We start from the raw sequence: 19,935 nt of genomic DNA, 5'->3' as shown, positions 1-19,935 counted from the left end.
CTTGGGGACCTTGAGTGGGTGGCAGAGGCCTTTGGGTTTAAAAATCAGAAAGGCAGCAGCGAGGGAAGTCCCATACAGACAGGGCTGCTGCAGTCCCCAATAAAGTGTTCACTCTTCCAAAATTAGGCTCTCTTTGCTCATGGAGCTACTCCAAAAGCCTCTCAATCCAGACAGAGCATCCCTACTTAGTTGAAGAGGTTCCCATTACAATCATCCTTCTTCTGGAGGACTTAGTAAAACTGTAACACAGAACTATGCAAAAGCACAGTGCAAGCATTAGGAACATAGGAGGGTGCCTTGTACCAATGGTCCATCTAGCTCAGTACTGTCTACACTCCACACAGACTGGCAGCAGCTTCTCCAAGGTTGCAGGCAGGACTCTCTCTCAGCCCTATCTTGGAGAAGCCAGGGAGGGAACTTAAGAGTCTCAGATGCTCTTCCCAGAGCAGCTCCATCCCCTGAGGGGAATATCTTACAGTGCTGTTCACACTTCTAGTCTCCCATTCATATGCAACCAGGGCAGACCCTGCTTAGCTAAGGGGACAAGTCATGCTTGCTACCTACTTAGCTAAGAGGACAAGTCATGCTTGCTACCACAAGACCAAGCAGGAGTCTTTCCTAACCCTACCTGAAGATGCCAGGCAGTGAACCCGGGACCTTCTGCGTGCAAAGGAGATGTTCTTCCACTATGTAGCCCAAACTCCTGGACAACTGAAGATGTGGTCTTATAAGGCAACTTTAGTACAAGTACCTTATATGGAGACAGTCTATTGGTCCATCCTGTCCAATATGGTCTCAGGCAAAAACCTTCCCCATCATCTACTACCCAAGAACCCAAATACGGGAATGTGAGGGGTTGCACCTGGGACCTTCTGAATGCCAAGCATGTCTGTAAACACTGAGCAGTGTCCCTGCCCTGCTGTAGGCCCTAAAATTCAAGAGCAACGTGACAGAGTCAGGGGAGAGGGAGCGGATCTAGGTTGCAACATGGGTTCTCAGCTTGAGCCGAGCTGCAAAGCCAAAGCAGGTCCTCTGCAATCTTCCATTCAACTTCCTGGACCCTTCTCAAAGGCCTACAAACTGCATCAACAGTGTGGAATGTTGTGCTGGTTATAGACTATAATAAACCTTGAACTTGAGTGTGGAAGCTTATGGTTAAGTATGTGCCAGGGGCATACCTACTATTAGGCAAGGGGAGGCAGCTGCCTGGGGGTCCCCACGCTTCAAGGGGCCCCCCAGAGGCAAGTCACATGTGAAGAGTGTGTGTGTGTGTGTGTGTGCGCGCGCGAGGGGCCCATTTTAAAATTTTGTCTCTGGGCCCACTCCAGCCTTGTTACACCCCTGGTATGTGCACATGTGTTCTCTTCTTATGCAGTGTTGAGGTTTAAGCGCAGAACTTCGTGACCAGGCTTAAAGCTCAGTAGTGTCTCGATTCCTGCCCCACCCTGCCAAAAGCAAGTATTGGCCCACAAAATTAAAAAGAGAAATTGTTAAGAGCATGTCCCTCCCAATGTTTTCCCCATTCAAGTATCTCCCTTTCACTTTCTTTTACCTTGCATGGTTGGGTGGGTGGGTGGGGAATAATCCAAACCCCAATTCTACTTGTGACCCAAATATTAGTTTAGGCTAGAGTGAGTCCAGTGAGAATCTCAATATGAGGCATCCCGATGATTAGTTATTGCGAAGGGCACTTGTGCTTCCTGGTTTAGTGATCCACTGTCTTCACCTGAATCCAAGACTAGGCTTTTTCCAAGTTCTTTGATGATGGAAATCAGAGGGTGGTCTTAAATTCAGAGACCTCTTTCTTTCAAGTAAATACAGGTAACCTCTATTTTTAAAAGGGGGTTGTCTTTAATTTGGAGTCATCTTCTATTTGGGTAAATACGGGACATGAAAATACCATAATTAATGGAATTGAAGATGACAGGATCTAAGACACAGACACTGACACCCATTTCTATCTTGGAAAAAACTAGTCTTGGATTCAGGTAAATACAGTATTTTTTTTTTTTTTGCATCAGTTTAGAGCCACCGTCCTCATGGCAGGGTGACAGCAGTGCTGCCTGTAGCAACTTTTGATAACCCTTCCAGATCAGCAAGCAATTGGCATGGATACAAGTCCATGCCTTCTGAGCTGATGCTCAGGTTCAGAACACCTATTACCCATGTGACACACTGAGGCTGTTCTTATGACCACCCTAACCCTGCTTGGGCTGTCCCAAGCAAGGTTAGGCTGGTTGTGAGAAGCTGTTCTCTCTGCCCGCCTAACCCCTTAACAAACCTGGCTTTTAGCCAAGGTTAAGGGTGCTCTTGCACCCTTACCCTGGCTACTGGGTATCATGTGATTCCTCGGGCTGCAGCCAGAGGAGTCACAGAGACGGGTGTATAGAGCGCCTGTCTCATGGGGGAGTCCCCAATGCAACGCACGTGCCACGTGTTGAATTGAGGGATGCCTGGAGGCTGGAACAAGAAGTTCCGGCCCCGGATCCCTCCGCCCCATGCTTTACGGAGCTGCGTGGAGCAGGGCTGTCCGTGTGGGTGCACGGGAGGCGTGCGGGCGGATGGACAGTTTGGTTGCCTGAGGGCAAGGTAGGTTAAGTTCAGCCTCCCCCTCCCAGTGCCTTCCCAGGAGGATTATGTGACTCGCCCCTACGTCTGGAGCCACTGCCTTGCATCAGCTTGCAGGTGGTTTCGGGGCTTCCAGAGGTGTATAAAGAGTCTGCTCCAAATTACATGCTCTAAATGTAATTTTATTATTTCCCTGCTAAAATAAGAGCATCTCCTTCTCTGTTTGCTTTTAGGAGGACCCTGATGATGTACCTGTCTTCCGAGGCTTTTATCTGAAATATAAATTCTAATGTGTTTTTATCTATTGTGATTTTTATCTGATTTTATGAATTTAAAATGTTTTATATTTTATATTGTGTTTTAATCTGTACACCACCTAGAGGTTTCTATATTCGGCGGTACAGAAATTCAAAACAAGCAAACAGGCAGGTGCTGAGTGTCCAGGAAGTGAGAGAAAGATGGGCCAGGCCCAATCAGAAATAGGTCACCAAGCCTTACCGTCTTTGGTGGCAGGCTGCATAGCAGCATCCCAGTCACTGGGGGCCTGCCTGTCCTCTAGCGCTACCGGCTCCTTCAGAAAGAACTCCCGCCGGCGGTTTCGGTTCTCCAGGCTTGCCATGCGGGTGAACTTCTTTCGTGAAAGCCGGAGGTACTTCTGGTTCTTGCTCTGCTTCCGGAGAGGGAAGGGCAGGACTCCTCCACCGTTCTTCTCAGGCAGCTCTGTCTGCCCTCCCTTGGTCCCTGCCAGGTTGTTTCCTCCTCCTCCAAACCTCCGCGACAAAGAAAAGCACAGTTTCTCTTTTCCTTTGTGTGCACTCCTCAGGTCCATGCTATACAACCTCTGCAAACAGAGAAAGGCATTCCTAGCTTAACTTTGAGATGTAATGAGTACAGATGGACACCTGCAGCCATTCACAGGATCTCACATGTTACTGGCCTGGTTCACACAATGGTTTGACCCTAGGTTTAATATGGGTTATTGACATTAGTGTGATTGTGTGAACCCATACCAAGTCAAGAATCTCAGAATAATATTGGATCATAAGCCACCTTGGCATGGGTTCACACAATCCTGCTAATGTTGGTAACCCACATTAAGCCGAGATTCAAACGATTGTGTGAATCAATCTTCCAAGAGACACAAGAAGAATCTATCTGGATTAGGCTCAAGGCCTATCTAGTCCAGCATTCTGTCTTCCACAGTAGCCCACCAGATGCCTCAAGGAAGACCACAAGCAGGACATGAAAGTGTGTGCTTCTTCTCCTGCTATGGGTGGTGGGGGACAGTATAGCCCCCTCTCTCCACTCACAAGGGCTTATCTAGGATTTGAACCTCAGTCTTCTTACACCCCAAGTGAGAATCATGCCCCTAGAGCACAAGCTTCTCCCAAATGACTAGCTCAATACAGTCCTACAGCTCAGCTTAAGAGAAAGATGTAAGAGTATTTGTATGGAACCAAAAGCTCCAATGGAGAATGACTGAGACGAGTGGAATATTTAAGTGCTACTCTGAACATGTAGCTATGTGAAAGGCATTTCTTAGCAAAAAGGAGAGTTTAGAGAGTTCATCAAACACGGAGTTCTAGAACAATACTGGGACTTAGGAACGGACAAGTTGAGATGTTACCTGCAGCAAGAGACGCTTCGGTTTGGGGCCCCTCTTCCTATAACCTGAGGCACGTTCGCGCTCTTCCCTAAGGAACAGAAGATATCCAATGGTTTGATTTGTTAACACAGGACAAGTACTGACAAACCTTTAATATACTTCTATGTCCCACAGATGATGCTCATTTATGTTACTTAGACATATCACAGTTGGTACTTGTGCAAATACAAGTCATGGAAAAAAGAGATCCAAGTCAGATCAGAAGTTAGAGTAGCCTTGTTCCCACAACCTAATTCAGTAGAACTAAGCAAAATTGATGCCTACCTCTTATACAGGCAGCACACAGACAGAAAGTCTCACAAAACTAAAGTTCCCTTCTCTATAAAGTCTCCCTATAAAGTTCCCTTCCAGAAAAATTAAATGGAAATCATCGGAACATAGAAAGCTGCCTGATACCGAGTCAGACCATTGGTCCATCTAGCTCAATATTGCCCACACAGACTGGCAGCAGCTTCTCCAAGGTTACAGGCAGGACTATCTCTTGGCCCTATCTTGGAGATGCCAGGGAGGGACCTTGGAACCTTCTGCTTGTAGCTGCCCTTCCCAGAGCGGCTTCATCCCCCAAGAGGTACAGTGCTCACATGTAGTCTACCATTCAAATGCAACCAGGGTGGACCCTGCTTAGCAAAGGAGACAATTAATGCTTGCTACCACAAGACCACCTCTCCACCAGACACAGTTATTTAAGGCCAAACTACATGTTATAGGAAGACATGCAGGCACCACTGACCTGTATCTAGCCTCATGACTACCCAGGAAGATGTAAATGAGGGGTGAAAAGCATGGTGTGAGGCAACTGTGTTAGTATCCCCTCTGCTCCTCCACAACAACAGCAGCCAGTGAGTCAGAGCAGAAGGGACAAAGAAGTGCTAACACAATGTCTCCCAACCAGGGTTCCTCTGGATGTTGCTGAAATATAACTCCCATCATTCCCAGAAACAATTTTTTGTGGCTGGGGGTGATAGGAGTTGTAGTTCAGCAACATCCGAAGGAACCCTGGTTGGGAACCACTGTGCTAATATGTCATCCTACATCCCCATCCCTGCAAACTTCACATTCACAGGGAATCTCTCCAGTTACATGTAGTGTAGGCCTTCACTTCAAAGTAGCTGGGAAGAAGTTCATTTGTTACATGGGCAAATGGGCCACCAGCACACTGTGGGAACAAGCAAGGCACTCTTTATATTGGGAAACTCTCAGCTAAACAAACCATAGAGCCGGGCCCTAGATTTAGCTGGGGGTCTAATCCACAGAATGTTTAGCATAATGATGAATCTAGCTCTTAGCAAGGCAGAGAGAAATTTCTGCACCAATATGGCTCTGCTAGACTGCTTTGATGAATGCGAGATGGGTTTTAACCTCCCAGAAGAGAAAACACTCTTACTTCTCTTCATAAGCCATCACCAGGCGTGGGTCAAGAATGTGATCCTCTGGCTCCCATGTGCTGTATCTAACAGAGAACATTAGAAGAAAATCATCAATCATTTCTGGTAAAGTAAACCTCTGCAAGCACTGCTAGAGTTCTAGGATCTGCCTTGACATCAGCTAGAGATCACAACCTAGTTGAACACCTAGATCTTTGCATTTCCTCTGTTACTGGATTGAATTAAAAAGCTCCCATCCTTCTTGGAAAAGGATAATCAGCCCTCTGTTCTTAGGCTACATGCACCTCAGTCTTAAACCCACCTCTAGCAATTAGAACAAAACAGTGGCTGACATGACAGGCAGCCCTCTACTGATGTTAAGGGCCCGTTGGGGCTGCTGCATAACTTGAAAGGCAGCCTCGAATGACAATGCATGACAGGGCTGCTGTGGAATGACTTAAAATTGCTTCCAGGCAGCAGCACAGGGCTCCTTCCATTGGAAATCATGAACTGCCTGTCATGTCAGCCAGTCTTTCCAGCAAGGGCAGAACAACCTCCTCTGCAACAACCTGAGCTTATTTGACAGATGCAATACTAAGCTTTGAAGAGATGAAAAGCTGGAGTTCTCTTGCCTGCATGGCCAATGACTTAAGAGCAAGGGTTTCCAACCTTGAGTCCCCAGATGATGTTGGACTACAACCCATTTCAGCCCAGTCACAAGGGCATAGGACCCAAGGCTGGGAATCCCTGCTCTGGAGTACAACTCATTACAACAAATGTGTTATCTCCTTAACTCTGAACCTCAAAGTTAACACTGAACCTCATTTAAAACACATTATGCTACCCTTCAATCCACCAGGAGTCTCTTGGTAGAGATATCCATACCATTGGTGCCCCTCTAGAGAAGTCTCTATCACTTGTGGCCACTTGACAGCATTTCAGATGGTGGAAAGGCATACAGTAAGACCTCTAAAAGAGGAGAGAAGTTCCTACATACTTTGAAGGCAGTCCTCAAGATATTCTAGATAATTTGGGGCAGGGCTGCACAACTTTGGCCCTCCAACTGCTGTTAAACTAAACTCCCATCATCAGACTACTGGCCACTGGCTGGGGATGATGGGAGTTGTAGCCCAACAGCAGCTGGAGGGCCAACACTGTGTGGCTCTGATCTAGGGCCTTAAAAGGTCATACCCAGCAGCACTTGAACTGGGTCCAGAAACTAACCAGAGGACAGTGCAAATGAAATAAGTGAAAGAGTGTTATATGAACCTAGGGGCTTGCCCTGCAATGTTCTGGTGGCCAAACTCTGAATCCATCTAAATTTCTCATTATTTTTCAAAGGCAGGCTCACTACAGTAATTTAATTTGGACATTTCCAGAGCATCGGTAACTATGGCTTCTGTTTGGCACAGGGCACAGCTGGCATACCAGCCAATGTTGACTGAAAGCATTCCTTGCCACTGCTGTCACTAGGGGCATCACTGGGGGGCAGGCCCCCAATGAATTTCTCAGAGCCTTGAATCTCATCAGCTACTTCCTCCTCCACGACCTCTTGGAGAAAGGAAAAGCAGCAGTGAAGGCACCTGCACAGAGTCTGGGAGGGAGCTCCAAACCTCACTTAGCTCTCTGCTGCTTCCACCTTCATAGGTGCTGTACTACAGTATTAGAGATGTTATAAACATACATAATTTTTCTGGGGGTGGGCGGGGAGGTAGGATTAAATTTAGTTATCGAAAGGGAGAGCTGTGGGCCTGGGCCCTGGATCTTTTAAATGCCTTGCAATGCCCCTGGCTTAACAGCCCCTGGAGGGCTTAACCTAAACATCCAGAAGTAGCATCAGATGTAAGCGTGTCCTCAAACTGCAAGTTTGAGATTTAAGGAGGAGTGCAACCCCTAGTAACACAGACAGACAATACATTATTTTCAGATCAGCTAACTTCTACATCAGCAGCCCCACTATCTTGTTTAGATTACTGGATGGAGGTGAACAAATTTATCTCAGATATTGGTTCAGGACTTTCAATGCAACCCGCCCTGCCCCCCCCCCCGCGCGCGCACACGCACACACACACACACACACACCAGGCTATGATGGAAGAGCTAAACAGCTCATTTGCATATTGATTTGGGCCTGTCACTAGGGATTCACACAAGCTAAGTAGGAGGTCCTATTTTTGGCTACAGGGGTATGGAAGCTTCCATGCTGAAGAACTCTTCTTAGGCAAGACTGAAGTGGTAGCGAGTTCCCAGCTTGAAGAAGGGCTGTGGGTGTTCTGCATCTGTACCACAAAGGCACAGAATGCCAGAGATGGCCAGTGGCTCTCAGGTGTAGTCACCTGTGCAGAATTCAGCATCCTCAACATCTCAGCTTCCTTTTATTTTATTTTTTTAATGTGCAAGTTTCTTAAGGATGGCCCAAACAGATTTAAAGCATGTGGTAATGCTTGGTGAAATCACATTAGGTAGAGGAAGGTTGGACTGAATGATATTTCCAGTGCTTAGAAATGGCTGGGGAAGGGCAGAGCTTAACTCTTGGCTCCACCCCATGGCCGGAAGTAGAAGTACTGTAGTAGAATAATAGTAGTAAAGTAAAGTAAAGTAAAGTAAAGTAAAGTGTGCCATCAAGTCGATTTCAGCTCCTGGCGCCCACAGAGCCCTGCAGCAGCAAGTTTACAAAAACATCAGCTAAAAGCACTGACATTCGCCTAATGTATATGCATTGCAGAATTCAGCTTTTCTTTGCACAGAATTTAGATTCTTTTTAAAGCATTGTGTATACTCTGCCCTGGTTAGCAGATTGCCAACAGATATCTTTAGTCTCTCCAGGTGGGCAGAAATTTAAAATACCCTGCACTTCAAATGCATATAAAAGTTAGAACTGCAATGTTTAGTCAGTTAATTTAAAAATATTTTGGCCAATTATATATGTGCTACTGATTGATGATGCAGGGTATTTAAATATTTTAAACTTGTTTACAAGAATCTGGCAAATGTCATCTAAGAAGAGGCATTCTGTCCTGCGAGGGAGAGGTAGAAGCATGCTTCTACTAAGATGATGGTTGCTGCAACACATGCATGCATTAGCCAAAACTATTTTTTCCTCACATGCATATTTAATTGGTTAGCTGACCAACATTTCTTTATATTAAGGCTGCCCTCTGATTAAAACCAATAGAAGCATTAACACGAGGTTACTTCAAGTGGCTGACATACTACGCAGTATTCTGCATAGATTTTAAAGCCACATGCATGCAGTTGTGCAAGAGCACTGTTGCACAAATAATAATAATAATGATGATGATGATGATGATGATGATGGGAACTGCACACATGCAGTTGCACAATATGGCCTACCATCACACAATTATATTCGCACAATTCCCAGTGTCTGTGCAGCTTTGCAGTGTACAGGAGGCACTGCACAGTATATGTCATCCAGTACCTGTAACCAACCTCCCTTTGGTCACTATATTGTATTGTGTGTCAATTGCCAGACATTTTTGTTTGCTTTTTAGATGGTGTCACATTTGATTGGGAGCAGTCCCTCTCTTCACCTTTTCCCAAGATAGCTCCAGAAAGCGCAACCCAGATTCCATATCACGGGATGAGCTTTCTGTTTAGTTTTAGAAGCTAAACTAACAAGAGTCTATGCTCTATTTTCCTGAAACAGGTTTTTAAAACACATAAATAAAGTGCAAGGTCAACCCTCCCACCGAGGGTCCGTTTTGGTTCATTGGTATTTTTAACTCTCTGGTTGAGTCACTAAGTTTCAAAGGCAGCTTGGTAACCTGTTCAGATACTCTGAAGTGGTTTAGACACATTTAATGCAGAATACCAACCTCTGTTTGCACACAAGACTTTATATATGAAAGAGTAATGCTAATGTCATGCTTAAAAAGCTGATCTTTTAAAAAACACACACACTAGAGAGGTGTGAAGCCCTAAGGTGTCAAGGAGTACCAATATTAACTTTTTCTGAAAACAACTAGTGATGTATTGCTATTTGCACCATAAGTATCAAACAGGAAAAGGAAACTCTGTATAAAAACAAAGTATCAGTGAGTAATGTGTTAATAGCTGCTAAAATTCTTATAGCAAAGAACTGGAAAAAATTATCTGTGGAAAATGGCTTTGGAAAGTTTGGCACACTGTGTTAATATGTAAACTTACAGCAATTATATCCATGCACAATGGAAGGGAAAAGCCTATAGAGACATTTATGGGAGGAAATGGCAGCTATTTGGAGTAAGAAAGATTATCTCAATATGAACAGATATTATCAGTGTTTCAAGGAAAATGGTATGGGGTGAGGAGGGGTACACACACACACACACACACACACACACACACACACACCCCAGAGAATGTTGTAGGTTTTGAAGGGTTTTCCTGTCCCCTTTTAGGATTCTGTGTACTTTGTATATTTCTCTAAATAATATAAAGAGACGAGATCTCTGCCGCAGAAATATCAAGTTATTCTTAAAAAGTCAATTCTGATGACCTATTAAGGGTTATATCAAAGCTCAAAGCTGCCCTGAGCATATAGGACAGAGTGGGATATAAATAAAATAAATTGCAAGATGAACTTAAGACAGACCAGGGACTGAGTGGCAGTTGGAAGAGCCTACATTCAGATCTCAACAGACAGAAGCCTGATTCACACAATCGTTTGAATCTAGATTTAATATGGGTTACCAACATTATTGGATTGTGTGAACCCATGCCAAGGTGGGAATTCTCAGATTTATCTTGGGCCACAAGCCACCTTGGTGTGGGTTCACACAATCACGCTAATGTTGGTAACCCACTTTAAACCTAGATTAAATGATTGTGTGAACCAGGCCAGAGACTTCTGGGGCAGCAAGGTACCATTCCTTTAAACTACCACCACCTTGTGAAAGTCTTGCCAGACTGAATGGCAGAAGATAAATATTTTAAATAAATCTCTCCACCTCAAGTTTCTTCCCTGAAATGGGAAAAAAATCCAATGATGGTAGTAACTTGTCTCACAAGTCTGTCTTGAAGACAAACGCAGAAAGGAAACATTTTTACCTGCCCTCAGGCTTAGGGAATGAGGCGCGATGTTAAATAAGTCAATACATTTACTTCTGAAGATGTCTTTCACATCCTGCTCTCTGGGGAAGGGCAAGGTTATAAATAGCTGCACCGCCAGCTTCATTTTCACCCATTCTTATTCAGGTTCCATTATTAGTCAACCTTTTCCTCCCTTTAAAAGCTCTTCACCAAAACCACCACCCGACCTCTCTTCAGCCTAGCCTGCTGCAGCAATCTCTCCACAACCACAAGTTGCCAAGCCGAAGACGCAATTTGAGCAAATGGTGGTTTTGTTTTCTATCTTCTTACTGCAGAGGATTTGGGCATCTGTTTTGAGTGGTGAATGAAAGAGAGGTTAACAGATTCCTTGGAGGAAGGTGGGGGTGGGGGGGAGAAAGAGAAAGAAGGACGTGGAATGTATTAGAATAAAAAATGTCCTATGGGTGTTGCCCATTCCTCTGCAGTTCAGCTTCTTGCTTGACTGCAGAGAGAAAACACTGCATATAGAAGAACAGTGCAGTTCACCACACACAGATGCGCGCGCGCACACACACACACACACCCCACACGCACAGAGGCCAGACTGCAGCAGAACTGCAGACCACGCATTCTGGAAAATACAAGTCACATGATCTCCCTCCTCCTTCCCCCTCCCTCTCCTACTTCAAACTCAAGTTGTAAACAAGCTCGCAGCTGACTCAGAGCCATAACCCTCCAAATCCCTGGCTCTCAGCTCAGATGGGTGGGGCCTGAAGACAGGTTTTTGGAGAGGCACACAGCATGGGGCGGGGAGAGGGAGAAGAGAGTAATGGGCCAAGGAGCTCTTTAAGAAGGCCATTAGCCTTCTTTCTTCAAGCCATGGGGAGAAAGTGAAGTGATTGGGAAGGGTAAGAAGGACCCCCCCCCACCCTGCAATAAACAGATAGGAGGAGGAATAGGAACCCATCAGAATGCAGTGACTCTGCACAATTTTAAGTGCATACAAAATCATTTAGAAGCCACTTGACAGAGAGCAGTAAAATGATGGAGAGAGAGAGAGAGAGAGAGAGAGAGAGAGAGAGAGAGAGAGAGAGATATTCATTCTTTAATTATATATCATATATATATATATATATATATATATATATATATATATATATATATATATAAAAAGTATATATCCTTTAAAATACATTTGCAGTCTCTAGGGAGAAAACTTCTAAGAAATGCAACAGCAGTCTTTAGCAGGTTTTCTGATGTATACAGGAAATTAGGATTGGAAGTCTTAGTTCCAGAAAAGCTAAGACCTCGCATCCTTATTTTAGGGCTTCATTTCACTAGGGAGCTCAACCAGACACAGGAGGTGGGGAAGAATTTTTTTTTATTTTATTTTAAACCAAAACAATGAATATGGGGCACCTTCCGGGCTACTACCAGCAGGGAACAGAGTCCCACTGCATTTCTGAAAAATTAGTACACCACCAGTACTGTGGCCTAACAAAAAAGAATGTAGTTTTCTCCCCTTAAATATGACCCCATCAAATACATCAAACCAATATATTTAATTTGAGGTCATTTCACAGGACTGCCCAACTTCAGCCCTCCTGCAGCAGATATACTATTTATTTATTTGCCTTCTATACCACCCTTCCAAAAATGGCTCAGGGCGGTTTACACAGAGAAATAATAAATAAATAAGATGGATCCCTGTCCCCAAAGGGTTCACAATCTAAAAAGAAACATAAGACAGACATCAGCAACAGTCATTGGAGGTTCTGTGCTGGGGGTGGATACGGGCCAGTTACTCTCCCCCTGCTAAATAAAGAGAATCACCACATTAAAGGTGCCTCTACAACTACTACAACTTCCATCATCCCTGACTACTGGCCACTGTGGCTGGGAATTATGGGAGTTGTAGTCCAAAAACAGTTAGAGGGCCAAAGCTGTGCAGCCCTGGTTTAGACTACGTCTATCTAGACTACGAGCTGGATAGCATCACTACTAATGGCAGAGTATATAGTTGGGATGTCTCCCTTTCTGTTCCAAGGAGAAAAAGGAGTTGCATGCATCCACACACAACCAAGGCTTAGAGTGAGCTGCACAGATGGATATAGACAGCTAAAGCCTGGCAGATCATAGGAACATTAGGCAGCTGCCATATACCGGGTCAGACCATTGGTCCATCTAGTTCAGTATTGCCTACATAGACTGGCAGTGGCTTCTCCAAGGTTGCAGGCAGGAGTCTCTTTCAGCCCCATCTTGGAGATGCCAGGGAGGGAACTTGGAACCTTCTGCATGCAAGCAGGCAGGTACTCTTCCTAGAGTGGCCCCATCAAGCCAAGGGGAATTTCTTACAGTGCTCACATGTAGCCTCCCATTCAAATGCAAGCAGGGCAGATCTTGCTTAGCATAGGGGACAATTCATGCTTGCTACCACAAGACCAGCTTTCCTCCTATACCTACAAGTACCAGGCTGGACTGGGTATTAAAGTGGCCAGATATTAAGTGACCCTTTACCCTTCTATCATATTTAAATATGCAAATAACTACTATGTTCACAGCACAATCCATGAAGAATGAAGATGGCTGTATGCACAGATTACAAGAACACTTTCTCTTTACACAGGCAATATATATAGTAATGATTTCACAGCTATATTTAATCCATCACACTATAATATGCTGCCGGCAGGGGACAATTGTTCCCTACTGAAATGAAGGTACCTCTGGGGAGGGATTAAGTAGATATAAACACCAGGCAACAGCCTTGCAACTGTTTAGGCAATATAAGATACCCAAGTGGAAGTTAAGCGCCTGAATGGCAGATTCTGACCTATCCAGGGAGCAAGGAAAGATGATTTAAAAAAATGTTTTAATACTTTTGAACAAAAGCATAAAATAATGGGATTCCAGAAGAAAGGGAACCACCTACTCTTGAACTTTCTATTAAAAAAATATTTTTTTTGCATTTTTAAAAATATTTTTTATATTGTTCTCCACTTGAGGCGGAGAATAAACATTTCAACAAGAGATGTATGCATTCAGAACCTATTCGCTGAACCAGACCAGAAGGGAGAGCACAAGTCAAGAGCAACATTCTTTTGGGAATTGGGGCCAACAGAAAACAGAACAGACACAATTGGAAATATACCCCAGAACTTACTTGGGAGGCCATCCTTTCCATTTCACCAGGTATTCCACTTTACCCTACAGAAAGAGGTGGGAAGATAAACAAGATCAGCAACTAGACAACGGCACAAAAGGAAGTTTAAACAACAAGGTCAGCAAGAACGTGTGGCCCAACACCATACCACATTTAAAAACATAAACCTGGCATTTAAAGTATAAACCTTTTCTCACTGAGCTGTATCCCTAGATTGCCTTAGACATACACAATGACCGAATAATTCTTCTCCAAATGCTTCCAGGGCAATCAACTAGAAGAGGACACCCAAAACCCTGCAGAACCTCAAGGAGGACAAATAAGCTGCATATTCACAAGAAGGAGAGCTTGAGAATCAAAACAATCTTTCAGGTTATTCTGAAAATAATAACATTCTTTTTAAAAAATCTAAAGAATGCAGCAGCCAGGTGGCACAGCATACTCAGTATTTGTCTTACTGTCTTCTCCCCCTCCTACAAAGTACCTTTAGCAAGGAACACATGCTCTCTGCTTACAGCACACGAATCTGATCAATCATGTGCTATTGTTCTTGTATATGGGCCAGTTGTATAAAAGTGACCGCACAGGAAGCATACAGATGAAGTCTTGGGACAGATGACTGGGTTGCAGGAATGACTATGACAGTGTCAGGTAGACCTACTTAGGAAGATGCGGATAGCTGCCAGGGAAGGCGCTAACTCCGCTCTGGCCTCACTCACCACCACATCATCCCCAAGTACTCATTTCCACAGGTCCAAGACCACAGAATGCTAGCTTATTGCCACCTCATGTGCCCCAAGGCAAGGTCAGCAGGCCTGTCTTTTAAAAAATGGCTTCATATCCCAGCATACATGGATGGGTAGGGAAGGAAGAGGGAATAAATTCCACCAAGCCAGCAGTGCTGAGCTAGTTTTAAGGGACACACTATGGCTCTGCAACAGTAGTTTCCAAAGCATAGCAAGCTTCTTTTTCCTCACAGGACCACTGTTCCCTCTAACAAGGATTCCCAAATGCTGTTGACTACAACTCCCAGCATCCCCAGCTGCAGTGGCCTTTGGCTGGGGATTATGGGAGTTGTAGTCTACTCCTCAACATCTGGGAATCCATGTTAGAGGGAACACTGCATAGGACTGTGAAAATGCAAGAGACTAGAGGAGATCCTAGACAACATTAAGATAGCTAGGTATCATCATCTAACATGTCCAGCGTGTGGTGCCTATGTAAGGAAAAAATGAGTCACCAAAATGCAAATTCCCTGTTTCCCATTGTCCAAACTGTAGTATTTGCCAAGTCAATTTTGACTCCTGGTGCCCACAGAGCCCTGTGGTTTTCTTTGGTAGAACACAGGAGGGGTTTACAATTGCCTCCTTCCACGCAGTACGAGATGATGCCTTTCAGCATCTTCCTATATCGCTGCTGCCTGATATAGGTGTTTTCCCATAGTCTGGGAAACATACCAGCGGGGATTTGAACCGACAACTTTCTGCTTGTTAGTCGAGCATTTCCCCACTGCACCACTTAAGGTGACCATACCAAGAGTAGAGTGGTCATATTTTCCAGTGCAAAAGATGGGTTAGCCGACCTCTAAGAAATTGATAAATTAATCCACAGAGAGCCAAAAGGCAGAGGATGCACACATAACAGCATGCTCCAAATGAATGGCCTAAGTAACTTGACACAAACAAAACACCAGCCTTTTTATGGAACAGAACTCAAATTCCAAAATCCAGTATCTCAAGTGTCAAAGGTACATTTGGCACTACCATGCAGTGAAAGCTAACCCCACTTCTAAGAGATACAATCCAAAATTCTCTTTCCCACAAGCTGCCCTCTACATTATTCTAAAAGGAGGAGAAACACAGGAAGAGGGGAAATAATTCAAATAGTGGAGCAGGGAATTTAAAGTTTCCATATCATTCCATTATAATGAGCACATCTGATGCCCATTATGCTCTTCTGCATCATCTCCACTTTTCTACGGCCACAAATAAGACTACAAGCAATTCTATGTATGTTTATTTGGAAATAAGTCCACCGAAGTCAAGAGGATTTAGTTCCTGGTGAGTGTGCTGGGGTCACAACCCAACCAGGAACTACATCCCATGCAACTTTACTTCCATGTGAACATGTTTTAGGATAGGGCTAAGGGCTGAAGTTATGCAACATCTGTACACATTCCATTAACAAACCCACCACGTGGTAAATGCAATAACTATGACTGGAACACAGCCTTGTTTGGAGCATGACAGCCAACCATGCTCGTGCCTTCAAGGGCTCGAGGTTGACAAGGGTTCCACCGCCGCCCCCTGCTGGAGGGAAGACGATACGCTCTGCCACGCCCCCCTACTCGCACCACGGCATGCGTACGGGATTGGCGGGGGGCGAGGGGAGGATATGTGATGATGCGCTGTTCTTGCAGCACCAGCGGATATGGGGCTGACAGCTACTACATGCATCTAGGCGTAGGAAGAAATGGGGGACACCGATAGGACTCCTGCCTAAGATGCAACGCAAACATCTGAGAGAGAGCTTAGAAATAAGATCACGCTCCCACCCACCCCCCGTCCCTTCCACCTACGTAACCGCTGTTTGCAACCCGGGAGAATAAACGCGAGCGGGGTGGAAAGCAGAACCCACCTTCCTTATGCGCTTCTTCCTGATACTCTCCACCGCAAACACCTGCTCCCCAATAGCGGAAAGCTCCATACAGGGAAGGAGAGAGGAGGAGGCTGCTCCCAGATTCAGTGCGGGGTCCGACTGCGTGCCACGGACTCTGGCTTTTGCTGCTGCTCTTGCAGCTCCCGCTCTTACTTACTCTCTCTCTCACTCGCGCACACACCCCTCGCGCGCTCAATCACGCCGCCTCCAACCTTCCATTTTAGAACCTGCGCAACATTTTCCCAGGCGCGCGCGAGCCCCCGCCCCCTTCGCGTGAGCGCCTGTCAGGCACGGAGCGTACGAGAGCCGCTCTCCACTCCAGCCTCAGACCTGATTGAGCGGCTCCTCCCACCAGCAACCTGCTCGAGCGCGAGATAAGTCCCGGCTTCTTTTCCCTCCTCCTGCTCCGCGACGGGCCGGCCTTTATTTGCCGCGCGCCTTCAGAAAGGCCAGCCCTTTGCTGGAAAGTGCGCCGTGCTTCTCTTCCCCCCCCCCTCCTCCTCCCCCACCACCTCCCCCATAGGGAAAGGACTGGAGGGCTGCCGCTGAGCGAGGAACAACAGGATTGTGTGAAATAAGCTGCATGGGCAACGCGGAATGTGGAAATATCTCGTCCCTTTCCCGGGCTGGTGTTGTCCAGCGACCAGCCCTGCAGTAGTTACATGAAAACAAACACGCACAGTCTCTCTCATGCACGCATTGGGTGCATAATTCATTTTGCTTACCTGGGAGTAAACCCCGTTCAACTCGTTGGCTTTTCTGAGGAAACGCGTTTTTTAGGATCGCGTTGTATAAGTGCATTTTGCGTTACCGGAGAATGGGCTCCATTGATATACCTATGCACCTCTGCAGTCCACTGAAATACGAATTTTGCGTTTTTGCCAGTGTCCTGGATGCTCATCAGATTGCATTAAAGTTCAAAGAAGACACCATGCACAGTCATAAGGGTTTTGCATTCTGCCGGCCTTCAGTCCTAATACAGAGCTACTGGTGAATAACCCCAATCCCAAATCATACTAGGTTACTCTGCCTCACTCTTCTCCCATATTCTGAATCCTTGCCAATGTCTTACTACCTCATTTTCTGACAAGGCTGCCGTGCCTAATAGTCGCATGGCAGGCAGAAATTCAGCAGGTGATGTGATCGCTACTGGGCAAGGCTGCATGTATTGCATTGTTTGATGTCATGCAAACATATCTGACAATCCTGCTTTCTAGCAACAGGTAATCCCTGCGTTTGTAACGTTCTGTAAGATGTGTTAGTGGAAAAGTACAGTGCTTAATAGGTCAGCATTGACTATTATTATTATTATTTTATATTATTATATTTTATTATTATTTCATTGACTGGTTTGTTTTATCCAGACATCGAGTCCTTCCCAAGGACCTGGGATGGCTGAATTTTATTGTCAATTGTTATAGATATCGTCGCAGAATATAGGCTGTTCCCAGTAAAGCTGCTTTTTGTAATTGGCTGATGGTCATTTCTGTGACCCCTATGGTGTTGAGGTGCTCCTCAAGGTCTTTTGGAACTGCACCCAGGGCGCCAATTACCACTGGGATTATTTGGGTCTTTTTCTGCCACAGCCTTTCAATTTCAATTTGTAGATCTTTGTATTTGGTGATTTTTTCTATTTCTTTTTCTTCTATTCTGCTATCCCCTGGTATTGCTGTGTCGATTATTTTTACTTGTTTTTCTTTTTTCTCAACTACAGTTATATCTGGTGTATTGTGTGGCAGATGTTTGTCTGTCTGTAGTCGGAAGTCCCATAATATTTTTACATCTTCATTTTCTTCAACTTTTTCAGTTTTATGGTCCCACCAATCTTTGGCTACAGGTAGCTTGTATTTTTTGCAGATGTTCCAGTGTCTCATCCCTGATACCTTGTCATGCCTTTGTTTGTAGTCAGTCTGTGCGATCTTTTTACAACAGCTGATTCGGTGGTCCACTGTTTCATCTGCTTCTTTACAAAGGCGGCACTTGCTGTTTGTTGTGGATTTTTCGACTTTTGCTCTTATTGCATTTGTTCTTAGTGCCTGTTCTTGTGCAGCCAGTATTAAACCCTCTGTTTCTTTCTTCAAGTAACCATTCTTAAGCCATTGCCAGGTCTTGGTGATGTCTGATTTTCCACTTCTATTGTGCAAATATTGACCATGCAGGGGCTTATTTTTCTGCTCGGTTCATAGGATCATAGGAAGCTGCCATATACCAAGTCAGACCATTGGTCTATCTAGCTCAGTATTGTCTACACAGACTGGCAGCGGCTTCTCCAAGGTTGCAGGCAGGAATCTCTCTCAGCCCTATCTTGGAGATGGCAGGGAAGGAACTTGGAGCCTAGATGCCCTTCCCAGAGCAGCTCCATCCCCTAAGGGGAATATCTTACAGTTCTCACACTCCCTTTCGTATGCAGCCAGGGCGGATCCTGCTTAGCTTAAGGGGACAAGTCATGCCTGCTACTACAAGACCAGCTCTCTTCTTGACTTGTTCTTTCTTGTAGGCCTGCTTTCTTTCATTGGTGTTGAATAGTTTCACGTTATTGACCATTTTAAGTGCATCTTCTTCACTGTCCTTTATATATTCTTCAAGGCCTCTTTTCTCTTCCTCTGCTGTTTGATGGACTTGCAGCATTCCTTTCACCTGAGCTGCGAGGGAGGTATAGCCTATCTACATCACTGCAGGGGTGCAGAGCATGATTGATGGTCATGATTTTCCTGGTCTTACGATCCAGTGTCTCTTGTTCTGCCTGGGTCCAGTCTATTATTCCTGCAGTGTATCTGATAACAGGTATAGCCCAGGTGTTTATAGCTTCTGTGGTGTTCCCGCCATTGAGTTTGGACTTGAGGATTTTTCTAACTCTCCTGATGTATTCACTTCCAATTTTTCTTTTAACTTCAGTGTGTGCAATGTTATCAGCCTGGAGAATGCCCAAGAATTTGTAATGTTCTTTCTCTTCCAGGTTCTTGATCTTGCTTCTATTGGGCAGTTCTATTCCTTCTGTTTTTGTTATTTTTCCTCTGTTCATTATTAATGCAGCACACTTGTCTATTATTATTATTATTTTATTATTATTTATTTTATTATAGAGTTTGCATATAAAAGTTCAATTTGCAGGAGGAAGAGAATGAATTTAGGAAAAGAGCTTGTAAAACAAGAAAAAGAAAAAGAAACTCTTAAACTCCCCCTCCTGTGTGCAGTTTACATCCTCAGAATTTTATTTTCAAATCAATCTTATACCATTTCCTATTGGCCCAGCCTTATCAAAGGCCAGCCTTCCCGTGCTTTCATTGGCCAATAGCTGTGTCTGTTCTCTTTCTCCTCCCCTTAATTGGTTAACAGTTAATTCTCTCTCCCTCTCATAGGTGTACCCGTTGTTAATCCCATGTGTGGCAGCTCTCACGAGAGTTTGCGAGCAGCTGCCGGACTAGCGACGGGGAGAAAACAGCCACTGGGATGAGGAGGTGGCAGTGGGCCAGCCCAGCCAC

At 44.9% G+C, this 19,935-nt stretch overlaps 1 protein-coding gene across 2 annotated transcripts in view; it reads right to left on the bottom strand.

Moving 5' to 3' along the window:
- The window catches only part of CBX7 (chromobox 7), a 33,987-nt gene extending 17,135 nt beyond the window's left edge, over positions 1-16,852 (bottom strand). The window contains exons 1-5 of one of the 2 annotated variants that reach the window (XM_053253448.1): positions 16,433-16,844; positions 13,796-13,839; positions 5,619-5,684; positions 4,196-4,262; positions 3,067-3,409 (exon numbers count right to left, since the gene is read on the bottom strand). In XM_053253448.1, coding sequence (XP_053109423.1) covers positions 3,067-3,409; positions 4,196-4,262; positions 5,619-5,684; positions 13,796-13,839; positions 16,433-16,501 — 589 coding nt within the window. In that variant the 5' untranslated portion in view covers positions 16,502-16,844. Of the gene's footprint in view, positions 1-3,066; positions 3,410-4,195; positions 4,263-5,618; positions 5,685-13,795; positions 13,840-16,432 lie in introns of both variants that reach the window. The other variant, XM_053253449.1, reaches the window with a different exon arrangement.
- Positions 16,853-19,935: the final 3,083 nt, after the last annotated feature.

The sequence above is a fragment of the Hemicordylus capensis genome, chromosome 5 (genome assembly GCF_027244095.1).
Source record: "Hemicordylus capensis ecotype Gifberg chromosome 5, rHemCap1.1.pri, whole genome shotgun sequence".
Taxonomy (NCBI): Eukaryota; Metazoa; Chordata; class Lepidosauria; order Squamata; family Cordylidae; genus Hemicordylus; species Hemicordylus capensis.
The sequence above is the reverse complement of the archived record's forward strand: the minus strand, read 5'-3'. Positions and strand labels throughout refer to the sequence as shown.